Genomic DNA, 26,848 nt, shown 5'->3' on the forward strand with positions numbered 1-26,848 from the left:
TTTTCAATGCACTGGTTTGCTAAATTCCCGTCAAAACACAAGGAAGGGTGTACTCTGGTTCTGCTTCCTTTTGACGTCCCGTTAGCTCTTGGCCGCGAGGGCTGAGGTCCCGTGCTTGCGTTTCATCATGTTTATAGCGGTGCCGTTTGGCCGGGGGGGGTTGCTTTGGTTTGGTTTGGTTTGGCTTGGCTTTAGCTTTCCTTTGCAAAGATGGGCCTGATGAGGAAGAAGGCAGAGAAAAGTTGAATAAAGAAAAGGCAGCTTTTGCGGCTGGGGCGCAGGATCGGGAGTCAGCAGACGCAGGTTCTATTTCTGGCACCGCAGCAAAACTTCCTGGATGTCGCTGGGCAAGGAGGCTCGCACATCTCCACCTCGCCTTGAGCCTCCCTCCCGCCAAACCACAAGCGCTCCTGACCTTCCTCGCCTGCCGCGGCACAGGGAGGGATGCTACGGCCGCGCCGGGGCTGCGAGGCGGCACCGCGGAGCTGCCTCGGCCCCGCAGCATCCTTGTGGGGCACCGCCTGGCCCGGCACTCGCTACCGCAGCCCGCTCAATAAACCACCCTCGGCCTCGCCACGGACCGCCGGGGCCCCCCCCACTACAAGGCGCTCCTTTGTGCGGGGAGGCGGGGGGCGACCTGGCCGTGCTCCGGGGGGCCGGGCGGCGGCAGCGGCCGCCCGGGGGGGCGGGCGGGCGCGCCGGGGGAGGAGACAGGCGGGGAGGGCGGCACAAAAGGGGCTGCTGCAGCCCTGCCTGCCGCTGCCGGCGGGGCTCGGCTCCGCATCGCATCCTTTCCCGCGGCCGGGAGGAGGTGCCGGGCCGCTCCGCTTAGCGGCGGAGAAAGAGGAGGAGGAGGAGGAGGAAAGCGAAGGAAGGCGGCGGGGGGCTGCGGGCTTGCCTCGCCTCGCCGCGGCCGGCGCCGAGCCATGCCGGGGGGCGGCGGGCGGGCCGGGGGCGAGCGGCAGCCTCGCCCCGCCGGGGGCCCGGCGGGCACCGACGCTGAGCCGGCCGGGGGTGAGTGAGTGAGCGGACGAGCGGGCGGTGGGGCGGCGGGGGGCAGCGCACACCCGCCCTCCCCAGTGGAGCCGCCCCGGGGCCGCGGGCAGCAGCGGCGGGACCCCCCTTTTCCCCGGTCCGTCCCCCACCCTCCGATGCCGCCACCTGCAAGTTGTGCCTCGGCCCGGGGGTGCGGCGTCATCCCCTGCGGGCACTGCCGGGGAGTCTTCCCTGGAGAGCCCCCACCTCCCCGCTCCGTATTTATTTATATTGGTGTTATTTTTTATTCTCTTCCCCGCACGCCCCCCCCCCCCCCTTAATAATCCCGGCATCCCCTGCTAGGGAGCATCGGCGGTGGGGAGGGAGACGGGAGGCGATGCTGCCAGCCCCCTGCCCGCAGCCGCGGTCTCGCCGGGGATGGAGGCACCCTCCGGCCGGGGCACTGCAGCGAAGGCCCATCTGCTGCCCATGCTCGGCTTGCGAGGAGGGCACGGGCTGGGGATGCGTGCCAAGCCTGCAGCAAGAGAGAAGGAGTAACAGGAGTGTGTGCGTAGGAGGGCAAACATACATACAAATATATGTGTATGATCAGCATAAAACGTCCCCTCTCCCCCTGATCCCTCTCTATGTCAGATTGCTACAGTCCCCTCATTGGGGGCTGGCTGCAAAGGGATGTGGGCACCCAAGTTCTCCCCTCCACTCGTGCAGGGGTGCCAGGTCATTTGCAGGCTGGAAATAGGTGTATGTCCTGCTGGAGTGGCACAGGCTGCTGTAGTTCTGTCCTTGTGAGTTTTGCTCTCTGGGTGAGCATGACAAGGGTGATGGGGAACACGGCATCTGCTGCAGCTCTAGACTTCCTCAGCGAGGGAGGGAGTGCAGAGCGGGATGGAGAGCGCCTTAGCCCGTGGTTTTCCTCTGGGGATTTCCACAGGCTGTGTTTCTGTGAGCCATGCCTGGGTCATTCCTGGGAGCCCTTCTTGTTTCCCAAAGCCAAAGCTGGGGTCTCGCGCTTTCCCTCCCACCCTAGGGCAGAGCCTGGGTCAGGAGAGAGCTTGCCCTGTCTCCAGCACACAGCGTGGGTGCTGAGCATCTCCCTTCCCAGAGAATGGCCCTCCAGTTAACTCCAAATCCCTCCCCTTGAGTGGGAAGTTCAAGCCCGTGAAAACACTCGGTGGCACCACTGTTAACAAGTATGACTTGAGTCGCTAGGAACCCCCAGCCCTCTGCAAGCTGAATTTCAAATTCCCACCTACTCCTGCCCGTCTCTCCCCCACTCCAGCAGGGTGTGAGTCAGCAGGAACTTTTCAGGTCCCTTCCCCAAAGGGTGGCTCTTGTGCTCTGTAGATCCCACCTGCAGAACGGTGTTCGAGCCCAGCTGCGACTTTGGAAGCAGCGCTTTAGAGTCCCTGTTGCTGAAGCCTGGTTGCTGCCAGCTCCTCTGAGAAGAGCTGAAATCAAGCAGGATGTGCCACTGCCTGACCCTCAGAGAGCTGAGAGCAGGAGGGGAGGGAAAATCAGCAGGACCCCTACCCTCCAGCACACCTCCAGTTTCCACACAGCTACTCAGCTGTAGCACCTGTGTAGCGCTGGGAATGTGTCCTTCAACCTGGGGTGGGTGAAGAGTAGCCCTTTGAGCTATTCCTGGGGAGCCTCCAGCCTCGTGAAGTGTTATAAAGCAAGCTTTGAATGAAAGCCATTGTGAACTGCAGAAGAGGAGTGAAGCTGTGACTCTGCCACTGCAGGTCATAAAAGTCCCTTGAAGATTTATAGCTACTCTACACCCTCAGGTGATTTTTGCAGTAGTGGCAAGAAATCCACTGTGAGATCTAATGTTCTCTCCCTGTGAGGACTCTCGGTTATACCTGCATAGCTTGTTTATTAATGCCCTGGGTATAGCAACTATATCCTTTGGAGAGGGGAGGGGTTCAGGCTAGCTGCAGGTGAGTTTTCTTGCCCTATTCCTAGTGTGGAGGCCTAGCTGTTGCTTTTTGTGCTGGCACACCTTTGGTCCTAGGTGCTGCTGAGGCTCATCTCCATCGGAGGTGCCCAGAATGTGGAGGACCATTTCCAAACTGGGTTCAGGGGCTGAGGTGCTACCTGCCTCCCTCTCTCCCTGCAAATGCTGGTAAGATTGGGAAAAGTTGCCTGCATGGCACACAGGAGTTGTCTTAGCAAGGAGGTCAAGAAGAGGAGGTGGAATACAGCATGTGTACTTGTGTGGATGTTAGCTTCAGGGGATGCTAACAACTGTAAACATTTACCTAGAGTACTTGTGCCTGAGACCAGGATAGCTGGTCTGCAGGGTTGCTGGAGCTGCTCTGTGGTCACAGAGCCTGCTTAACCTAGGCCAGGCACATGGCAGTGTGCACAGATACACCCGGTGTGTTTGCCTGGGGAGAGTACCTATGAAGCTTGCGTGCTCATGCAATTCCCATATACCTTGTTTACCTTTTTCCTTCTCCCACGTGCAACTGGTTAAGTATGGTGTGACTTTGTGGCCTGCCAGGCTGATGTACATGCTTCTTGCTTGTCTTTACGGGATGCTTGTGTGACAAACATGGCTGGGAGTTTGCTGGGTGCATGTAGCAACACACTGATCCTGCCAGCTGCAATTACCACAGAATCCATGCACTTTTGTAGTGTTTATGCCTACAAGCAGTCATGGATATACAGCAGTTGTTCAGGACAGTACGTGTAGATGTTATTGAGTACGTGCAGTCTGTGAAGGACGCCTTAGGACAGACAAGTTTCTCAGTCCCTCCCTTGCTTTGACCTGTAGGCAAGCACAGAGAAACTCCGTCTCATGGCAGGGTTCATAGCTGAGTTTTCGATTTGCTGTGTCTGAGCTTCCTCCTAGTTTGAGAATAGCATTTTTAAGATGTACCTGCTATCACAAATTGACATGTTCCCCCCGGCCACTGCATTGGATCATAAATGTGGAGGGAGGAAGGAGGCAGATTTCTTAATGGATAGATGGGGCAAGCTGGGCCAGCATTCATTCCTAAACGCTGCCTAGGTTTTAGGTGGGGTTCGTTGCTTTAAAATGAGCCCTTTGTACATTGTTGGAATCTGTGACCCAATCAGTGGGATGTAGCTGGAGGAGGTGGTGCTAACGAAGGCTGGTACTGCTGACAATAACTCTGGCAGAGAGGAAGGCGGAGGGGGTACTGACTGGCACAAGAGCAATCTTCACATCTTTAGGTCAGTGTAAGGTGCCTCAAAGGGCTGGTTCATGTTATCAGCCCTGACTGTAGAATTGTGGCTACTTGTCCCCACCTGCTTTTCCCTACCGTCACTGTCACCCATCATTTCTGCAACAAAAGGTCAGGCTGCCCTGCATTATTCCTGATGACAGGATGGCATCTTGTGGTACTACAATGAAGTGTTACAGTGGGACGTGAAATCTGGGGAAGGCAGGCGCATGGGGCAGTGCAATACAAGGGGACATCTAAAGAATGCCTCCTATTCCCCATCGTGGATGTTCTTTCCTGACTTGTTTGTGCTCCCTGCAGTGCAAACCCTTTACTTCCCTCAAGCTCCTCCTGAAGCACAACAGGTACCTCCTGCTCTTCAAACCGCTGAACACCTGGAACACGGTGGGTGTATTTTTGAGCTCAGAAACTTGCCTGGTAAACCTGATAGGAGAAAGGGAGTGCAGCACTGCACTCCGAGCTTTCATCAGGAAGGCTGAGGGAAGAAGCAGAGTGAAGGGCCTGGCTGCCTTACAAAAAGCAAGGGCTTGTTCTCAGGCCATGATTTAGGAAGTGATTATTCCCTGCTTTAGGATAGCGAAAGTTACCTGAGCTGCTCACTGTGGGGGCCTTGGCCTTTCATACCAAGGTTACACTCGCCACCCCGCCAACAACCCCCTCCCAAATTTGAATAGGCAGCTTGATGGGCTTGGTTAACATTCCAGCTTTCCCCAGCTAAGGGAGTGCCCAGGCCTGTGTCTAAATAGGCTATTTTAACTTTTTTCTTTCGGGTTTTTCCTTTTCCAGAAAATCAGGCATGGCTGTGGGGTATGACCAAACTGAGCTCTGCCAGCATTCATTTTCAGCCTGTAATGCGTATGCATGCAAGCAGCAGGAGAGGTGGATGCGGCTGTCCAGATGGAGGGGCAGCAGTGGGGGCAGCTCCTCTTCCTGAGGATCATCCGTGTCTGGCATTTTATGGCAAGTTTTCTCTCTGAGGGCCTCGAAGCAACCCCTTAAGCTTCTTTTAATTAGGCAAGCCCCTTACCTGCAGTAGAAGAACTCTCTCCCATATCCCATCCAGGGAAACTGAGGCACGGAGCAAGGCTGTGACATCTCCATTGGCACAATCAGGGGCTCAGCAGGAGAGCAGTGACTGAAACGCACCACTTCCCGTGCTTGCTCTGCTGCCAGCGTCTCGGAAATTGCAGAGAACAGCCAGGTGCGGGTGCTGAGCCAGGGGTTATCGATAACTTTCTAGTCGCTGCTTGGATCCTGCTATCCTTTTCACTGCAGATATCGCCTCCTTCTTGATCTGCTGCCTAATCTATAATCCCAGCTCCCTGCTGCCTTTCCCTTAGAGTGCTGTTTTCCCCTTCGGTGTGTAAATCCTTACAGGTTGGGCCAGGGTTAGCGAGCAGAATCAAACTCTGTCATCTCTTTAAGGCTTTGGGGTAATTTTTATCTCGGAATATTGCTGCATGTGTCTTGCATGATACCAAAGCTGCAGCGAGCAGGTTTGAAGCATACTGAAAGACTAATGCAAATTAGACCCGCTGCATAACGGCTTCAGCAACTGTGAAACCTATGATCTAAAAGCAGGTATCTGCTACACTGACTTTATCGGCGTTAGGATCCCCTGTTTTGGCATGCAGATACTGCAACTGAACAGAAAGCAAGAGAGACAGCATGGCAAAGAGACATGAAAGGCAGTCTCTCCTAGATGCTGAACCCTTTAAGAAAGAAGGGGAAGGTAAGCTAGAGCCCTGAGATTTTAAGCTGGTTGTGCTGAGGCTGAAGAGAGGGCTATGGTAGCGCTTTCAGTTCCTCCTTCTTTTGGCAGAAATGCTTCTAGCTGGGCAGCAGGGAAAAGGAGGAGGACAGAGGCCTCTGCAGACTGAGCATGTTGGGCGCATGGACAGATCTCTGAGGCTGCAGGAGCCGGGAAAGGTAGGGCTTTGGAAGAAGGGTTTGCCTGCAGAGGGGCTGAGAGTGGATGGTGCTTGCTGTGTGTGAGGAAGTACTGTTTTCATGGAGCTTGTAGTGCAAGTGCTGCGTCTGAGGCAGAGCAAAGGGCAGAGTAAATCAGAAGAGCGGTGCCCTAGAGTGATCAGCGTGAGCTGCACTCTGTTGCTTTAATGACCCCATTGCCAAGGGAAACCTCTGTGGCCCTGATACTCAGGGAGGCAATATCTCCCAAAGGCAAAGGAGTGGGACAGCAAAGCAGACTGATTCTCTCTGCTTTCAGCTCAGCCTTCCCTGTGCATTATTTGTGCTAGCAGAACTGTTCCTTCTTTCCTGCTTCTCTAGTGTTTCCAGCTCCCTTTTCTCCTTCTCACCTGCCCTGGCAGTCCTCTTCTCCCTGTCTCACCGTGCCAGTGCTGTCCAGCTGCAGCTCTCGCCAACTAACCATGATCAATAGAGGCAAGATGTACCAAGCAGTCTCCCTTGAAGGGGACATGATTTGTTGCTTTTTCTCACGGGGCCATATGAGGTCCCTGGAGAAGAGGTGGGTTGAAGGAATTGCTATTTCCCCATCAGTCCTGTGTCCCCAAATGCCTCCTGTCGTGCTGTTGTTTGGTGCAGCCAGCCTCTTAGCAAGTGGCCGTTGTGCTTTCAGATATGTGCTATTGGCACAGAGCCTCTGTGGCCTTGAAATCCCTATCTAGCAGCAACTTCTAGAGCAAGGGTTGACCACACCTGCATTCTGCTTGGCCAAGGGGATGATGGGATTGCTTTTGCATAATTTAGAAGTCTCTTGAATTATTTATAGTGTGCAGTTGTACTCTGGAACAGAGTCTTCTCGCTTCCCGTGTGTGTTGGGGGGAGAGGGGGAAGGGGGATTTGTCAGCCATCCAGAGTCTATCACTTAGCAATGAGGAAGTGCGGCAGGTTTCCTTTCTGCCCATGTTTCTTCACATATGCCTCTGTGCAGTTGAAGTGCCCTGAAAATCCAGTTCTGGTTTCCACACCGCTTAGGCATGTGTGTGGTAGTGCAGAGCATCTCTATGGCTTGGGACTGTGTAAGAGGCTCCTGAGTTCAGAGCCTTGTCTTTGCAGTAAAGAGATGGTGTCAAGCTGGAGATAAGCTTGTCAAGCATGGATTTGGTCCCTTGACTCAATTACAGTGCTGTGGATCTGGGGCAGGGGTGATTGGGGCTGTTCTCTAAAATATTCATATGCTTGAGAGCATATTTTTTTTTCTTTCCAAGGCCCATCTTTTCCTATCAAAGTGTTTTTTAGCTTTGGCACGACATGGTCCATTGCACTTTACAAGAGATCATCAGGACCTGAAGACATGAAAGATCAGGTGGTTGAGCAGCAAACTGTGCAGCTGAAATTCCCATCACTTCTCAGTGATTAAACCCTGAACAGCAACCAGCAACCAGCTGAGGGCAGAGGGAGACTGGGGCAGGTTTTATAGAGGCTCTTGCAAAAGAGGAGCACCATGAAGATGAGCTGGGCAGGCTGAGCACCCACCCCAGCTAGGTATCAGCATAATGACTCTTGGTCCTCTGCCTCACTGTGGCAAGTCGTTGTACCACACAGATGGGCTGCCCTGCTCCTGCCCTGCTTGTCCTGGTGTCTTCAGCATGACCATGGCTCCCCCTCTGCATTGGGCATCCTTCTTGCTCACCACCAGTTTTCATGGTGCGCTCACACAATAGTGTTCCTATTCTCCTTCCTTTTTGACCTGGCTGTGGCAGCTGACTTCTCAAAAACAGAATTCCATATAAATGTTTGTGTTGCTGAAGACCTGAAAAGGGAGGGAAAGGGCTGAGGGTGGAGAGGGAAACGAACTTGGCCCGTAATCAAGTGATTGTGGCAGTGAACTGCTCTGTCTACTGCTGAGCAGAAATGCTTCCCTGGTTTTATCTGTACAGTGTCAGTTTGTGGCTCTTTCATTTGGGGAAGAGTTAGCCAGAAAATCACCAGATGTCCCATGGACAAGCTGTGCTGTCCCTCCTAGCCCTGGAATGGTTCTCTGGTTCTTCAGCCTGAAACAAAACCTATTCTTTCATTGAATGGTTTTACCTCATCAGGGATGTTGGCAACTGGCTAAATGCAAAATTTCTCCTCATCCTTCTCAAGAAATAAAACCATGTAAGGGAGGAATGGGAAGACAAATTGTCCCCAGAATGTGCATGATGTCCAGGATGGCATTTTATTTCATTGAAGACTAGTTCTCTCCCTCTTTCCCCACAGACCTGGTCCCAGATCTTTCCACTTGGTTTAATCTGGGGATCAGGGTACTGCTTTGCTTAGTGAAAGGGGATGTTTGTACAGAAGAAGTAAACATATTGTTGAGACCCAGGCCTGCTGCAATGCCTGTAAACAAGATCCAGCCGTCTGTGGGAGGCAGGAGAGAGATTTATGTGACCCTGAGTTAAGTGCATTAGGAGGCTTTTGATTTCATTCTGGGAAACTGCCCCTTTTCGTGGTACCATATGCCTGTTACTGGCATAGAGCTGTTACTGAAGATTTGATTCGTGTGGATTTAATCCGAGGGGCTGTGCTGCTGCAGTCGGAAGGATAATATAAGCAGGGGGTTGTCTCTGCAAGCCAGAGCCCGAGGTGCTCTGCAGAGCCCCCGAGCCTGTGCCCTTTGTCCACCCCGGAGGTGGGAGTCTGGACTGATTTACTCCTGCCTTGGGGCGAGGCATTGAAGAGCTCTCTGCCTATCAGCACTTTCTTTCCGAAAATAATAACAAAGTAAAGTGGCAGCAGGGGATCCAGGCGGCACTGTGTCGAGGTCTTGCTTAAGTCTTGAAAGAGGAAATGAAGAACAAAGGCAGAAGAGACAAATAAATAAGGGTCTGTTCTTGGTCCAAGAAAAATCCCCATGGGTTCGTGTAACATTCTCGGGAAGACACGACACTCCCAGGGCTGGAGTTAGGTTTTGGAAATAAAAAGGAAGGGGGAAAAGGCAAGAGAATGGGGAGTGTGGGGGGAGCCGGAGATGGGGAGGAGAGAAGGAGGGAGAGACGCCCTGGAGAAACCTCTCGGCATGGAGTCAGGTTTCTCCGGCTGTTCCCGGTGAAGAGGGGTTAATGCTCTTTGCATGGGATTGGCTGGTCACCAGACATTCAGGGAAGAGGGGGATCTGGGGGCTGCCAAGCAGGACCCCTGTGGCCTGAAAGGAGGGGAGGAGGGGAAGGAAGAGGCTGGGAGTGTTCTTCCAAACAGTAATAGATCGGCTACTGTGGGAAAGTGAGCACACTGCCAAACCCCAAGTGGTTGGTGATGGATGGGGGAGGAAAGAGGGCGGGGATGGATGGCCAGCTCTTCTCCGTGGCTGCTAGGATCTTGCTGCTGTTCCATGGCCTCTTGTTATTTATTGTCTTCCTGGGGTTTAATTACTCCCCTCCTCGATCTGTCTTGGAGAGCTTTTATCCCCGGGATGCACAAACAACTGCCACCTGCTTCAAAAATAGCTGGAGGCAACGTGGTTCCTGCCTGCCTGCGTGGGTCTGTACACTCTACCCATCACCATGGCATCAAGTGTTTCTTGCCTCCTTCCTTCTTTAACTGCCTCGCTCCAGGCCCACTGGGCACCCGCCTCACCTTCCTCCGGGCTGTTCAACCTGCATCTCCCTATTGCTTGGGCTGTTACATGCTCCCCATGGACTCTCCTGCTTTCCTTTGCACAGGGTTTATGAGCTGGTGTGGCACGTGGCTGCCATGTGCTCCTCCGAGCTGAGGGTCCATGGGTGATCTTGGCTACCTATCTTGGTGCTGCGCTCAGGATTTGCTTGGCAAACATGGACTGCCTGCCAGGATCAGCTTTGAAAGCAGTTACCTGCTGCTTCTTCCAGATCCCTCCCTTCCCTGATGCTGCTGGGAAGAGTTAGTGAGCTCATGGTGTTTGAATGGGGACCTTGCCAGAGGTTTGGTTAAATTAACAGTGCTTAAAAGAAGTCCTGCAGTTTTGAGTGTCTTGAGGATATATCTACATGATACCATAGTTTTGGTGAGAAGTGAACTGGTGAAATAATTCATAAAGTTTCTCCTGGTCAGCTGCTTGTTCCCATGTCTAAGCATTTTCTTGAAGTTTATTTTTAACCTAGCTAGATCTGCTGCTGTTTTAGCTTTACAAAGCAGACTTTAATGCAATTGACAACTTGGATTCATACAACTGACAGCTGAGGGGTGGTGAGTGAGGGGAGAGAACCTATGAAACAACAGCCTGTGTTACCACATGCCTCACTTGGGGTCTCTGAAAGTGTGATTTTCTTTTATCCTGTGACAAAATGGTTTTGTCCTATTCCTCTCTGCAGGGCACTGAAAGTAGATGGAAGTTCTTCCGTACTTCTTTGGTTAGCCCATGGCCTGTCTGAGGACATAAGTTGATTTTTTTGTGTAAGTTTTTTTGTCCCTTTTTCCTTTCCTATTCCTCATCTCATGATGGAGCATTCCTTCCCTGTAAGATCCCAAAGTCAAGAAGCAGAAGAACTAGCCAACTCCATTTTGCACTGCTGTAACTGCTACACTCTTGGAGCAGTGAGCAGCAGCAGTACTGTATTTGGCTGGGAGAAGGGCCCTGCAACCTTGGTGTATGTGTACTGCAGAGTGCAATGAGCAATGCCTCAGCTCATCCTCTGATGTCCCGAGGGACCTAATCTTGGAGCCAAGTGGTGATGCAACCTCCAGGGCCATCACGGCAGTCTTCGTGGAACCAGATGTTTTGAGAAGGCAGTAAGCAGGGTTGAGGAAGAATCTTTCCAGGATTGGCATAAGTGAAGGAGAGAAGAGGATAGAAGAAGTGCTGCTGCTTCTATCCAGTGGATAGTGGTGCTAGGAAATTTAAACTGTGGCTTCTGAGAGCACATGAAGGATCAGAGTGTGTTGAGGCATCTCTGGAACCATGGAAACGTCTATAGTGAGCCTGGCTTTAGCTGGAGAGAGATCAGTTACAAGGGAACCCAGTACAGCTGAAGGATACTGAGAAGAACTAGAGTTGGAACTAGACGATCTTAAGATCCTTTCCAACCCTAACTATTCTATGATTTGATAGATTCCAGTGGAGTTTTCCAGCTTGAAGTTTTCTTTAGCATGCTGTACCCTTGTGGTGTCCACATACTTCTTGGATAAAATTAAATTGGTGTCTCATAGACAGTTATTGGATTTTAGTAGAGTTTTCTAGTCTTCTCTGAGCAGATCTTCTTTTAAACTGGGGGCTGGAGAATTATATAATTATGCTGCTATTAGTATTATGGTAGTTACAGTAAGAACAATCTGTTCAAGTGGAGGGTTTTATAATGGACTCTGAAGGTGTTCAGATGCTGGTCTATTCTGCTGACTTCTGGAAGATCAGTCTTGAGCCAAAATTCTGTTAGCAAAGACCACTTTACGTCCAGGTCCTGTGTACTCTGTACAGAGGGTTAAGAGCTGCTTTGTTCCAGACTGTACAGTTATCTCACTGTGGGTGGACATGTGGCATCTGAAATAGCCAAGGCTTAGTTCTCCAAAGAGCAGGACAAGACACTTGAGAGACCAGTTGAAACAGCAGAAGCCCATGAAAAGTGTGGAGTCCAAAAGTACAGCGCTTCCAGGAACCGAAGAGGTGAGCAGTCACAGTACTTAAAAAGACGGAGGCTTTGTACTGCATCTGTCTTAGTTTCTGTATGCAGCAGATCTTAGCTGCTGGCAATGGAGCACTTGGGTTTCCCACAGGAATGCATAGTAGAAGACACCTGCTTTCTTTTTGACCACAGATGCTACTGATCTTTTGAGGCCTCACAAGATCTTGCACACATCTGGAGGCTCGTGGTTGATGTGATGTACATCACGTGTCTGCCTTCACTGTCAAGGGGGAAGGCAATGCCTTTGTTTATCAGCTGTTTCCTCACCCTTCCCAGGCCAACCCCACCTTTAGGTGTCTCTTTTTTTTTCTCCATCCAGTTTTCTTCCTGGCTTGATGCCACCCATTAATACTGTGTGGATGGCAGCTCTGGAAATCAAATGGATGCTATGGTATGGCACCATACGGATGCTACTTTGGCACCCTGTTGAGAGTGGTTGCCTTATATCTCTGCTCATCTCCCTGTTGAAAGGGAGGGAAGATGCTTAGGACAGTCTCCTTCTGCCTTAGTCTGACCTTATTTGAAGAGTAACTGTGCTGGATAGCTTGCTCCAGCTGGTTGTGTTGGCAGTAAGTCAGTGGCACCTTGTGGTCAGTTGCCTTGAAACTGTAAAGGAAATGCATAGCGTGAGGTATTGCTGTTTTGCATTAGTGCTGTGGGCAGCAGCTCTTGATGAAGGTTACTGAAGAATGTTGCATTCTGTCCTTGAAACTTGAACGGAGGCTGATTCGGACCTGCTTGCATTCAAATCACCTTGTACTGGGACTCTGACATTCTCCTAGCTTGCAATCCCTGAAAACTCCATGGCACTCTTCACCTGAGAGGAATGCTGAGCCCTAGCAACCTTCTGGTACATCCTATTTCTCTCCACTTTCCCTGCTGTCCAGCTTTGTAGGGTAATCTTCTCCTCCTATCCTTAAGCAAAGTGCAGTCCTGCTGTCCCTGAGCTAGTCTACAACATTTCATTTGTAGTCAAATAGTAGGTTTTACAGTTTCTCCTTACTTCTATGAGTGTTTGTAGGACAAAAGTAACTTGAGATTTTAGTGTTCTGAAGTACTGTGATGATGGCAGGTACACCTTGTGCTTCAGAAGTATGGAACCTGTTCATTTGTCTCTAGCTGGAGCAGAGAGAGAGTTTGGCCCTCAGTGTGGAATGGGGAATGGAAGTCACTGCTGGATTTTAGTTGGCCATGTGAAAGCAATTCTAATGTGAATTGTTGCTTTGTGTTAAAGTCTCTGAATGATGGGCAAATATGTTACTCCACGGGTGTTATGGGGTAACTTTAGGCAGAGAAGATGAGCATCTCTGTATCAGGGGAAAAAAGAAGCTTTTACTCTGACTTGTCCTCCACAGCAGCTTTTCTCCTGTAACCACGGGAGAAGTCTAGGGAGTCTTGAGTTCCGTGCCCTGACAAGGTGGAGTGTGGGGTATCATGCATGCAGTGGCCTGTCGCATGGCCCGTTGCCAGTGTCCTCCAGAAGAGAACATTAGGGCTGGTGAACTGCCAGCTCTTAGTGGTGCATATCTTTCTCCCTGGCTCCTTGGAAAATCAGGATATGATTTCAGGATGGTATAAATCAACCGGTCACTTGATGTAATGGCAAAGTAAAACGGTAACAGGTGCCTGGGGATAACTCATATGCATACCTCTTCTAGCTTCCCTCCTCCTCTGAAAGACCTTCCCCTGCATGGTAGAGATGTAACTTCAAGCAAGAAAATATCAAAGGGATCCCTTACAAAAAGAAGCTTTCAGCTTGTCTTGCTGAGACCGAATGTTGCTGAAGAGGTTTATAACTGTGTGTTCCCTAAAGAGCTTTGTCTTAATGGAGCTGACTGTCCATAGTCCTCCTGACTTTTTTTTCTACTTGAACATTAAAGCTGCTCTTGCTGTTGTTTTTAACCTGACAGCAACTTGATCACTTTCTCTGAGATCAAGTTGACTTTTCTCCCCCTCCTCACTCAAAATTATCAGAAGGGAAATCTCTCTTCTTGCTGTTTTCTATGTTCCTGGTAGCTGATGGCTGCTTTGTGACAGAGCAGCTGGGCTCTTTGATGACAAGCTAAGATGTCCCCCAGACTGGTACCTCCTCTGTTATTTCCACCACACATAAATGTTCTGGATGGGGATGGTGGGCAATAACATATTCTGCCCCTGCTGGCTTTTATCTCCAATTAGCTACCACTTAAAGACACCTCTTTCACTGCAGCACTGACCAGGGGATATGGGAAGGCATACATGACTGATGGTTTTTAGCATTTCAGCCCACCCAAGGGTGCATGACTACTTTCCACTCCCTGGCAGAGGAATCCCTGGCATGTGAGAATGGAGGTGGTTCCCAGGGAAGAGGTTTTGAACAGGACAAAGCTTGTTTTCTTTGCTTCCCTGCTTTATAGGAGGGGATAGGAAATGGGTTCATGTTCCTACTCTTTAACAAAGACAACTGAGCAGTGAAAATTGCCTCCTGGGACATGTCAGCAGCAAAACAGCAGAGGGTACTGCAGGGCCAGCTTGCTTTGGCAGAGCTGCAGTGGAGGGCTGTGCACACCAGCAGTAATAGGGAGGCAATGCAGCTGTGCACAGCTGAGTTTTGCCAATGGATGAAAAGCTGCAGAGCCGTGTGCTGAGCCTGACAGATACTGATCTATGCAAATGTCAAGTGAGGAAAATATGCTTTACTTCCTAAACCCACGTGTCCTGCTATGTTGACACAGCACACCACATCCCAGAAAGTGAAGTGGTTTGAATGTCAGGAGTTAAGACCTTTTGTCTGGGAATTTACCGTGGCAGGTGGAGCATCATGGCCATCTGGGATGAAGATGGGGATGTGCCTTGTGTGACTCCTTCAGCACCTGCCCTCTGGGCTGGGCTGGCCAAGAGGAAGCTGGCTGCTCTGCATTTGTGTGTCCTGCAGGAACTGGAGTGAAACCAGCAGTACCTGGCAGCCATTGGGATTGCGTTATTGGAGCAGGCCAGCCATTTATCTTGCCCAGGTTTTAGCATCTGAGAGAGCGACCTGATGTCTGTATGTAATGCCTTGGAGAAAGAGCAAGATGCCTGACTGGGGAAAGCTGTACTAATTTAACCAGTGAGGGACACTTTCTCCTGACAAGCAGTTGCTGTTAATTTAGTGTTTTCGGCTTCCTTGTGCCCTTCACTTCCCTACACTTCAAGACACTGCAAAAACTGGTGACATGCAAGGAAAAGGCACTGGATAATCCTCTACCTTGCAAGTGATCTCACTGCTCCATCAAGACATTAACAGAGCCTTAAGCAAAAAAGAAAAATAAATACCCCAGACACAACAAGATGCTCTTGGGGGTTTCTGCAGCCCCTTGTTTTGTTCCCATGAAGAAAGGTTGACAGCAAGCCCCAAGATGGTCCTTTATGGCTTTGAACAGGAGAACATCAGCCCTTTTATGGCTGGGCCATCCCAAAGGTGGCCTTCCACACGCTGAACCACAACCAGGCATTTGAGGTCAGGCTGTGGAGCTATGGCAGGTGGGTGCACGAGGTGAGGACCTGCCTTGGTCCCTGAGGAGAGCCACTGTATCCTTCTTCCCATCCTGCCTTGACAAGATGCCCTCCTGTGAGCATGCAAAGCCAGGACCCTGTCCCTCTGCCGACCTGTGTCGTGTCAAAGTATATCAAAAACTGTAATAAGCATTAACAAATAGGATCAAGCTATCTCTTTTTCTTACTTCTTCCCCCCCCCCCCCCCCCCCATGCCAATGCTGTAACTTTTCCACCAGCTTCAGGCTTGTGGTCCCCTCCTTCAGAGCTTGATGTGGGACTCCTCGCTCTGCCACCTGAGCATGGGGGATGGTGTTGGTGGATGGTGGTTCTCACTAAAAAAGGTGACCACAAAGTGCCCAGAAATGCTTTTCGCTGAGCTGTAAGGTATCTTAAGGTCCTTTCCAACCCTAACTAGTCTATGACTCTATAACCGCGGTCAACCCCTCTACCAAAGTCTGAATCAGAGCCATCTGTAGAGAGCCAGATATGTTTTCTTTTGGGCACTTGCCATCTGTCTGAATGCTTTATGGCTTTTCACTTTAGTATTAAATTCTCTCCAAGTTAATCAGTAAACGCACTTTGCTGTGTTCTACTTAATATCTTCTGAAGCAGCGGCAGTGGGCCGAGTGCTTCTTCCTTCTGCTCCCGCTTGGGGACATGTGTCAGCCATGAGGAGCCCTAGGACAGGGGAGCAGGACAGCCCCTGTGTAGGGCAGCTCCCCTGTGTTCCCAGGAGTGGGAACCACCTCCTGCAGAGGCATCGCTGGTACTGCTGCACTGGGTGGAGGGTTTGTAAGTGATGGCGTGGGGCATGTGGTGCCTCTTGGGAACTTTGGCCCTGGCAGAGAGACAGCACCAGGGCGGAGAGCTGCCGTGGGGGAGCATGTTGTAAAGGGGGTGCAGTGGTATGTGTGGTGTGCGTGGGGCTCAGAGAGGGTCTGTGCCTCTTTGCCTGCTGCTGCACAGAGGGTTTCATGCTCCAGGGAAGAGAGGACAGCCTCTGTCTTGCAAAGGGCTTTGGGTGATCTTGTTCTTCTGCCCACCTTTACCGCAACCTTCCCCTCCCTAAAGAGCAGAAGGCAAGCGCCTCTTCTTTTCCTTGGCGAAACATTGGGTGAGCTTTCTTTTTATTTCTTTATTTCTCTTATTTTTTTCTTTTCCTTTCGTGGATCGTAGTCTTCAATCACTTCTCTGCCTGACAGCAGCTCTGCGCTCCCTGCCTGGGCTGAAGGAGGGGAGGTGGTGTAGGGGGAGGATGAAGGCAATATTTCATGTTGTTTGGAGGGAAGGGCTCCGCGCTGCTGGCTTACTGCTGGCCTGACATGGATCCATCATGATGGCACTATATTACCAGTGGAGACAGTTAGGTGTTTATTTTAGCTGCCTGGATCCAGAAGCAAAAAAATTTCAGCATCTGGTACACAAACCAAAAAGCAATGGACAACATTTGGGGATACATTGGACTTGAGAAGGATGGGAGAAGACTAAAAGTGACAAAATCTTATTTATTTTTGTTTCCTGTCCCCCACATGAACCTGGGTAGCATTTCCTAGGAACAAGCGTGGTTTTTAGGGCGTGTGTTGAGCAAACACTGAAATAATCTGGGGAGTGTAGGTGTTTTCCTGGTTCTGGCAGCCTGGCTAATGATCTCGGTCCTTTAAGACTTTAAGACATTTCAGATGTGTACCCTCTACTCTGTCTCGTCCTTCCTGCTGTCTGATCTCTCTTCATCGTCCTCCAATGCCCTGGTGATGCAGGATCTGAGGAGGCCTGCATTCATTTTGTTTCCGTCGATGAATAGGGACAAATCTGCCAAGTGTGGTGAGTTCACTAGATCATGAATTCCTGTTATTGTGGATTTCCCATTTTTCTACCCTGTCACCAGTGCCTTTCTTGTCTTTCTAAGTTTGTAAGACTGTGACTCCTCTAGGAGAGGTTCAGCTTGGTGTAACCCAGTCGAGGGAAAAAGCCCACTGAGGATGGCAGGGGTGGGAGGAGTATTCTTGGATTCAAGTCTCGAAAGATGCATGCTGAATTTAGACCAGCTTTCTGCCATCCCCAACCTGTCTTTCTACCCGTGGTAAGCTTTTTGCACCTCAGTAACTATTGAATGTGACTTTCCTTTTCATGGCTTTTCCACAGGATGAAGATGAGACGCCATAAGCTCTTTCTGACTCTCTGCATGGCTGGTCTCTGCCTCATCTCCTTCTTGCACTTCCTCAAGGCCCTTTCCTATGTCACCTTCCCCCGGGAGCTGGCTTCACTTAGTCCCAACCTTGTCTCCAGCTTCTTCTGGAACAATGCTCCCGTCACACCTCAGGTCAGCCCTGAGCCAGGGGGCGCGGAGTTCCTCCGCACACCCCTGTACTCACACTCCCCCTTGCTCCAGCCCCTGCCACCCAGCAGAGCCAGCGAAGAGCTGCACAAAGTGGAGTTTGTGTTGCCAGAAGACACAACAGAGTATTTTGTCCGTACCAAAGCCGGTGGCATTTGCTTTAAACCAGGCACCAAGGTGCTGGAGAAGCCACCCATGGGAGGGCGGCCGGAGGAGCGAGCAGATGCTGTGGCCTCGGGGCGGCCGGCTCGCAAGCCACTGAGCGCCAGTGGGACCAAGCGGCGCAAGTGGGTAGAGTGCGTGTGCTTGCCAGGCTGGCATGGCCCCAGCTGCGGGGTCCCCACCGTGGTCCAGTACTCCAACCTGCCCACCAAGGACCGCCTTGTGCCGCGGGAGGTCCCCCGGCGCGTCATCAACGCTATCAATGTCAACCATGAGTTTGACCTGCTGGATGTCCGCTTCCACGAGCTGGGAGATGTGGTGGACGCCTTCGTGGTGTGTGAGTCAAACTTCACAGCCTACGGAGAGCCGCGGCCCCTCAAGTTCCGCGAGATGCTCCTCAATGGCTCCTTCGACTACATCCGCCACAAAGTGCTCTACGTCTTCCTGGACCACTTCCCGCCCGGAGGCCGCCAGGATGGCTGGATTGCCGATGATTACCTGCGCACCTTTCTCACCCGGGACGGCATCTCGCGCCTCCGCAACCTGCGCCCGGATGACGTCTTCATCATTGATGATGCCGATGAGATCCCAGCCCGTGATGGTGTGCTCTTCCTCAAGCTCTATGATGGCTGGACGGAGCCCTTCGCCTTTCACATGCGCAAGTCACTCTACGGCTTCTTCTGGAAGCAACCAGGCACCTTGGAGGTGGTCTCAGGCTGCACCATGGGGATGCTCCAGGCTGTCTATGCTACCGACGGGATCCGTCTGCGGCGCCGCGAGTACTACACCATGCCTGGCTTTCGGCAGTATGAGAACAGCACAGGACACATCCTGGTGCAGTGGTCACTGGGCAGCCCCCTCCACTTTGCTGGCTGGCACTGCTCCTGGTGTTTCACCCCAGAGGGGATCTACTTCAAACTGGTGTCAGCCCAGAATGGGGACTTCCCCCGCTGGGGTGACTACGAGGATAAACGAGACCTCAATTATATCCGGGAACTGATCCGGACTGGTGGCTGGTTTGATGGTACTACGCAGGAGTATCCTCCTGCTGACCCCAAGGAGCAGATGTACGCTCCCAAGTACCTGCTCAAGAACTACCAGCGGTTCCGCTACTTGTTGGAGAACCCCTACCGAAAAGTGGAGGGCGCTGGGTGAGGCCACTGGGGCTTGTGTGGGAAATCAGAACTTCACAACAAAGGGAGAGTCGGATGTTTTTGTCTGTTCCTTTCTTTTTTTCTTTTCTCTGATTCTGGGTGGGATGTGCCATTTTTCTGGGGTCTCTGCCCTCCCTCCCTTCCTTCTCTTCTTCCTTTCATCCCAGGGTGATGCCTGGGGACACAAATTCCTCAGTCATGTGAAGGGAGGCCTGGACAGGAGGAGGAGAGATGGTGGGGACCTGCTCTGGCAGTAGCATAAAGACTTCCTTGCATCTCCCAAACCTCTCCTGCTGGCTGGAGAGACTCCCTGAAGCCAGCTGGTGGGTTTTCCTCTGCAGGAGGCTGGAAGGGTCCCATGGGGAGAGAGCGCAGCTGTTCCTGTCCACCCTTGTCCTTTGTGGATTGGAGCAAGCACAGATGCAAGCTTAGGCTATTCAGAGAGCATGTGGGTCAGCAGGCACAAACCAATGTGAGTGATCATGTGTGCAGATGTGTGTCACAGGCATTTTTTGGATGAGTGAATGTGCAAAAGCATCTCAGTATGCGTTTATTTTTTGTATACCTCCGTATTCAAAGAGTATTTTGGAGAAGGGAAATCCTTTGCTTCCAAGGTGTTCTCCTCAAGATGCAGCCTCTTCCCGCAGGCTCAATGCATCTGTCCTGGGCTGTGTCCTGGTGCTCTACCAATCCTGGAGCAGGCAGATGGGAAGCAGAGGAGAAAACTGATTTTTTTTTTTTTTTTTTTTTTTTGAAATTATTAATTTTTTTTAACTCTTTTTTCACCCCTGCCCCAACAACACTGCGCTGGCTTGGCCCACAGAAGCTGAAGCATCTTCCCTGCAGTACGTGCTTCTACTGGGGCTGGGATAAGCTGCAGTGGACTTAATCAGACAGTGGGAGTGTATGTTTACAAGTGCATGGTTTCCTATGTGCATGAGTGCTAACATGCATGGGTTTGGTATGCACGTGGGCATTCGTTACCAGTGCTGAAGGGGAAGGGGACAGAGTTGGGCTTGGGTATGTGTGCTTTTAGAAAATGGGGGGATCTGGGAGCTGCAATCTCTGTCTCGGCATGGATGACTTTGGGGAATTCATAAGAGAGCAGTGCTAAACACACAGGACTGTTGTGTGCCTCTTTGGCCGCCTCTGCAACCCTGTGGGCTGTGCCTGCTGCAGGGTTGGTGCTTACGTGTGTTGGCTGTTCCTTCTTGCTGTGGGGTAAAAGGGAGAGGAGAAGGACAAAGCTCTGAGTCAGCAATGGGTGCTTTGGAGAAACACAAGACCTGCCAAGGCACAGGATCCATCTGTCTGCTGTTCAGGTGTGAGGGAGCTCATGGAGCCATGGGCGGACTCCCCCCAGGGCCGAGAGACTCTTTTGAGACCTTGATGCTATCCAGAAAGCATGTGTGGCCCCATTGTGCAGCCTGGGCTGTGCAGACAAGACCATGCAGAGGAGCAGGGATCTAGGCCCAACTACAGCTGGTTGGGCCAGTGTCTATCTAGAGTTTGACAGTGATGGGTACAGTCAGGATCTGGCCTGCTGTATTGAATTGATTCAGCTCATTGAAGAGGCAGATCCATGTCTCCACCCTCACCACCCTTCAGCCTAGCAGATGGCTTGATGGGATGCCCAGTGCCTGGGCTGTAGCAGGCAGAGGGTGACAAACATGATGAACTTGCTCTGTTAGCCTTGCAGTGGAAAGACTGGCTCATGTTCCAAGCAGAGAAATGAGGATCGTAGGAGGAGGAGGAGGAAAATGTTGGCATAAAGAGGAGTGACCCTGAAATCAGGCCAGCTGTGCTGAAGCAGGAGGGTTTCCATTGCCATTAACTCACCCCATCAGGGCTCCATATTCCTGTGTTGTCCAGCCCATTCCCACCCTTGTGCCTAATTCCTATCTTTGTATCTCTCTCTTTTTCCTTCCTATTCCCATCTTTAGAGCAGTGAAAAGCATCAACAAAAATAACTTGATTGCCTAATAAGACCGAGACTGGAGCAGAATGAAGATGAACATCTTTTTCTGATCAAACTGAGATGAAGTATATCTTAGCTCCTTCCGCATCTTATGTGCTATAATGCCTGCTTAGACGAACTGAAAGATCCTCTTTCTGTTGTTGTTGTTTGTGCTGTGTCTTCCCCAGAGGTAGAAAAGCCCCTTTGGGAACTGAGTGGAGGTCAGCTTTGGAAGGCAGAATGCTCTTTCCCCAAAGGAAAGCTGTGGTTGTTCTAAGTTCAGACTTGTTGATGCAGCAGGAGGGAGTCTTGTCACAGTCATGGGGTCCTTGTGCCAAGCAGCTGTGTGGAGGTGTTTGGTGTAGAGAGATGATAGAGAAATGGTGACTGAGCTGAGAAAGGAGGAGCCTGCATTGAGCAAGATGAGAGCAGCAGCACTGAGGCTGCAGCACGAGGGGAACGTGCTTTCCCCAGCGGCAGCCAGAGGAGAGCAAGTGTTTGTTAGCTCATGGGATCAGTAGCAGGAAAGTATGGAAGGAAGGAGCTGTTTCTCATTTTCACTCTTGCAAAAGAGCCTGAGGTCTACTCTTAGACCTTTGCCTTTGCCTTATCTCAGTGACAACACCACAAGCCCAATGGCAGGCCTTGCTGACAACAGAAGAGAAAGACAAGTCAGACTTTGCATAGGTGTTTTGGCAGCACCAGAGCCCCATGAAGCAGGGTCTAAAGTGCATACGTGCTGAGGCTGCACCTTGTTTTCTTGTATAGTGGGAGCAGCCTCTCCTCTGATATCAGCCCTTCCCATTAATAGGCATCCTCGGGGATTTTTAGTGCACTGCAGGTCACAGTTCCATTCCTGAGCTATCTTGGGAGTTTCAGATGAGCCCACACCTGCAATATCTGCATCTCCTGTTCCTGAACTACAGCCTGTTGCCTTCTCTCCCCTCTCCTTCATTATTTGCTCCATCATTCTCCACCTCTTCCTCTGAATTGCTTCTCCCTTCTGCCCCCTTGGGCAGGAGGAGAAGGTCCTGCTGGAACAGCAGTGCTGGGAATCTTCTGTACGGCTCTGGCCCTGTCCTCCTCCTGGACTTACTCACTTCCTTATTCTTAGGAAATTAAATATAAAACAGACTTCTGTTGTGGTGGGAGGAAGGGGCTTTACAGATGAAATGCATTCTTTTTTGTTTCTCAAGAATCATTTAAACACTTTTTGATTTAAGGCCAAACCAGTCGATGTTTCTGTCTAATTTGTCTGGCTAACCCTGTGTTTATTATCCTTAGGGAGCTAGAGTGCTTGTCATTAAAATCTTCCTTCTTGTCCCTGGAGGGGGACGGGTACTAGCAAGCTGACTTTCACACAGTGATTTCCCAAGGCGGTGGTTTGCCCTCTGTCCAGCCTTGCCTGTACTGGTGTGCTGGCACTTCCATGGCCAGTGCACAGGGGATCAACCACCCTCTCAGACAACCTCCACAAGAGGAAACCCAAAAGCATGTGGGGTGGTGAGAGCAGCAAAGAAGTCAGGTTTGTATCAGATCCTCATTTCTCAGTGCTGAACTCTGAGGTGAGCATTAAGGCTCCTTGATTTTGTCTGAACCAGGTCCTCAGGTTTGAGAAAGAAAGGACTAGAAAACCCCATCCTGCCCGTGGGCTGGAACTGGGATCACGCCAGCAGAGCCCGATGTCTGTTGGTTGTTGCAGCCATGTGCAGCAAAACCACGTGCCCACTGTCCCTCTGGGAGCAAAGCTGGCATGTGAAGTGAGGAAGAGCATCACCAGCCTTTCCCTGCAGCCCTCTTCAGCCTCTGTGCTTTTCTTCCCCAGAACCTTTCCACCTTCAAATTAACTGGTGCAAAGAAGGGCCAGGTAGTAGATGAAGCAGTGTGTGGCATCCCCAAGCCTTGCTCTTTCTGTCTGCCCATCTCTGTTCTTGCCTTTCTTTGTACTTCCCACCTAAAAAAGGGATTGTGTGCCTATGCATGGCTTTGGACTGGGGAACTCATCTTCCTCTTTTGCCTGCAGTGAAGGGGAGGACATGGGCTTTGATGGACCTGCAGCAGGTGAGCTTGCTAAAGCAGAGGGAACGGGGCAGGTTGGCTGTCTTTGCCCCTCTGAAGACTGGGGGTAATGTCATACCCAAGTGACAGACAGAAAAGATGGAGTGGTTTTGTGCCTGTGTGGTTGGTGTGAAGGACAACACACTCAAGTCCACTCTCGCTGTTGCTTTCTCTGGTCCCTGTGTCCTGCTGAGGTGTTTGCTGTCATTCCGCTCAGGCCAACCTGCTCTTCATGTACTCTGACAGGTAAACAAGGGTACCTTGTAGCTTCTGGGTATTGTACAAGTTGGAGTGGAGGAAGAGTGTCAGAGCAGAATGGGTATCTGTTCCCCTCTGCCCTCCTTGGTGTGTCCTTGTGGGATGGTAGTGTCTTTTTCCCTCCTGAACATCCCCCAGGCTCTGTCCCCGTCTCCCAGCTCCTGCCAGCAATCTCCGCGGCTGCTATGCCTCTGCACTGTGAAGATATGTGTCCAGGGTCACTCCTGGTCCCATTAGTGAACACTGGTGGTGAAGAGGGAAGGGGTGGCTCATCCTGGCTTCACTGACCTCAAACCATGGCAAGAAAGAAGGGAAGTGAATGGGAGAATGGATCCTGAATCCCTCCATCGTTGTGTTCTCTCCACCCCTCCCCAAAAAAATCATCACTCTGATTTCTAAGACATTGGAAAAACTCGCTCTTATTATGGAAAGAGAGGGGGAGCTGGAGGTAAGGGGGTGGCAGGAGGGGCTCAGATCCAGCACCAAGAAAGGAGAGCTGTTTCTAATGCAATACACTGACATTTAAAGCTTTGGGGACTACAGATAATGGATTAAGAAGGGATGTGAAATACTCTGAGAATTCAAACCACTGTGTTTTCCTTCCTGTGTGGATGATGATGAAGTTTCATCCTGGAGGTGGTCCAGCAGCACTTCTGAGCCTGTGGTCCACCTGGACCTACTGGTGGTGTTGCCCCTGGGGTGGATCCAGAACACCCTGCTTTGGCAAAAGAATGAGTGGACTTGCCAAAAATAAAATAAAATAAAAAATAAGAGCGTCTGCAAAGCTCCTTTCCACTCTAATTTATAAACAGCAAGTAATAATGGACTTTTTGTAAGGATAAATCAAATGTACATTCTGAAATCATTTTCTCTGTAAATGGTTGGATTTCATTTCACCCTTAAAGGGATGCTTAAAAGGAGGAGATAATAATAAAAATAAAAAAATTTACAAAGTATGAAAGGAAACCACGTTGTGTGTGTGTGGCAGCTTTTATTTCTGATTGGGCTGGAAAATGGGGTAAGGGAGGTTGCTTCCCACCTTGGCAGGACTGTGTTCCTGAGGAGGGATATTGAGGGGAAGCCCAGCTGGTTTGGGGAGTGATTCCTGGTTTTGTGGGCCCAGGTCAGACCTAATCTTCTGCATAACGTGCAAGTATGAGCACATAAAGGCACACGAGCGGGGAATGATGGCTGCCAAGTGGCTCTCAGAAGAGCTGGTTAATGTGGAAATCAGCATCAACACTCAACGAAGTGGTCCCTTGTGACCATCTTCCCTCCTTTGGATGCATCCCCTTTTTCAAGTAAAGCTGTGGAAACCCTGGAGCCCCAAATTAAACCTCTCCACTGCAGAAATGTCTCCCTGGTGGCTGACTTTGGGCACGATGCACAAGAGAACGTGACCTCCTTGTTTTACCTTATTTTTAAACCTGTCTAATGTAATTTTGGCTGTTCTCATTACTCGGTATCAAAGGCTGGTCCTGCTCTGAATCCTCCTAAGCATTTGGCCTCAGAAGTGCCTTTGGAAAGGGCCTTTCGCAAGCTCACATGCCATCGACAGCTATTTCACTTTTCACCTTTTTTAAGTGTCTTGTACTTGAGGTTCATTCCTGGTCCTGTTTAGAGATAGTGACTGTAAACATCATAAGTTAGTTTCCTTATAATTATTAGATCCAGCATTTTCCCTCTTCTTTCTTCCTTCAACATCAGTCTGATGTTTTCAATTTTCCTCTTGGGGAAGGGTCTCCAGCAAGCTAGAGACTTGCATTGTGCATTCCTTGGCACCTTTCTGCTGGTTCTGCCTGTGTAACAAAGGGCCTGGAATAAACATGCTACCCGACATTAGCAATTAAAATTTTCTATTAAGAATTTTTAATGTTCTTAGTGATCGCTGTATTTTTGTGCCCAAGTAGGGGATAATCTAAAAATAGATGATTGCCAGAATGCCTGAACTTCAAATTTTTCGAGAGAGGAAGAGATGAATATAAGCTTAGGCCAATGGTAATTCAGTGAGACAGTTTAAGAAATGAGAGTTGACTAGGTTAAAGGTTCTCCCATGTTATTTTTCTTGCCTCCAACACGAAATCTTTTACTGGCACTTACATTATTTTAAGAAGAAATATAAACGGCATTTCTTGAGTTTCTTGTGAGGTTTTAAAAAAGGGCATTGAGAGAATCCAGGTCTTTTTTTCCCTGGAAAGCCCAAGCTTCTGTTGTGGAAGCTCAAAGTTCCTCTGTGAGCAAGGAGTTGAATCTCCCACAAACCAGCCTGCAGTAGAGACCCTCATTTGCAGGCTCAGTGCTGACAGTCAGCGGAGCGAGGGGGACACGTGGCTCTCCCACTAGCCTTATATACCATCTCTTGGAGGGTCCCTCAAGACATCAAAAGGGATCTTGGTGCATTCATCCTGGGTATGGAAATGCAGCCTTAAGCACCATATTGAACCAGGAGTGTGCATGCCATCCAATTCCAAGCAAATCCCATGTGTTTTGCAGAATTGCAGTACCCCAACACGTGTTACTTGGGGAGATGCTCTGGCATGACCTGCCTGGGAATAAGCTGTTTCCCCCAAGCTCTCACTGCATGTCAGGGATGCCCAGCGCACCACTGCTCGGTGGGGACCAGGGCTGTGGCAGACCTTCTGTCTGGCTCACAGAGGGGCTGGCTCCAGCTGATTCCACATCAATGCCTGCAGCAGGTTAGCTGATCAGGGGATGGACATGCTGTTTCCAAACATCAGGGTGCTTGGAAACTAGGTGACTTCAATATAAGCTTACAGCACCTTTTAGAGAGCTGGAGAAGGGATATCAAGAGCCTGGCTCGCCAGCTGTTTGTTTTTGTTGCTGGGATACATTTGGTCCCAGTGTAAGGGCACAGCTTAATATGCTGTTTAGCAGGGACAGTTAATTTTTAATTATTAGTCCAGTTTAATATCATTACTTCAAAATCTCACTGCTTTAGCGGCTCAGCAGGGGAAGCAGTGAGGTCCCGCCTGGCTGGCAGGCAGCCCATGGAGCAGCCAGGGACAGAATCACCCCAGCCCTGGAGAGCGTCACCAGCAAATGGCTTCACGCTCACATGCCCCCAGCTGCAGGCACCAGCTGCCCTGCTTTCCACAGTACTGCATCGGAGAAGATCTGGCCACAGCCACAGTTGAAGGGAGGCATATTCTTGTTTCCTGGCACTGGCATGTGCTTCTGTGGCTCACTGACATGCTCATACCCTGGCTGTAATAGACCTTCACCCAGGAGCAAGCTTTGCAGGGCTTTGCTCTGTTGCTGCAAACCAGGCTCAGAGGAGCCATGCAGAACTGTCCCATCCGGAGAAAGCGCTCCAGGTCACCAAGTTGAGAGGCTGACATAAGGGATATAATGCATGGATACTGGGGAGAGAAGCCTGGCTTGGGGCCAGGCTGCTGCAAGCTTTGCCTTTGTAGCTGCAGCAGGGACAAGCACGTTCAGCAAAAGGGTAAAGGATCAGTCCACTTCAGCTTCCACATCAGAGATGCTACTGTAAGCATCTCTGAGAGCCCCAAACACAAGCTCTTACTTGGAACCAAAGAAAATTTGGCAATCCTGACATTTCCAGTGTTTCTGGGTGTGCTTTTTTTTCTTAAGCAAAGTGAGAAGAGAAAATAGTC

The 26,848-nt window shown here is 50.7% G+C and overlaps 1 protein-coding gene across 2 annotated transcripts; it reads left to right on the forward strand.

The window, feature by feature from the left end:
• Positions 1-716: 716 nt before the first annotated feature.
• MGAT3 (beta-1,4-mannosyl-glycoprotein 4-beta-N-acetylglucosaminyltransferase) lies at positions 717-24,180 on the forward strand. Of its 2 annotated transcripts, none has more exons than XM_030479818.1 (2): positions 717-1,014; positions 17,429-24,180. In XM_030479818.1, the coding sequence occupies exon 2, from the start codon at positions 17,430-17,432 to the stop codon at positions 18,936-18,938; it is 1,509 nt and encodes a 502-aa protein (XP_030335678.1). In that variant the 5' UTR covers positions 717-1,014; position 17,429; the 3' UTR covers positions 18,939-24,180. The 2 variants fall into 2 exon arrangements, with proteins under 2 accessions (XP_030335678.1, XP_030335679.1); XM_030479819.1 differs by lacking the exon at positions 717-1,014 and adding an exon at positions 15,572-17,107.
• The last annotated feature ends 2,668 nt before the right edge of the window (positions 24,181-26,848 follow it).

The sequence above is a fragment of the Strigops habroptila genome, chromosome 3 (genome assembly GCF_004027225.2).
Source record: "Strigops habroptila isolate Jane chromosome 3, bStrHab1.2.pri, whole genome shotgun sequence".
Lineage (NCBI taxonomy): Eukaryota > Metazoa > Chordata > Aves > Psittaciformes > Psittacidae > Strigops > Strigops habroptila.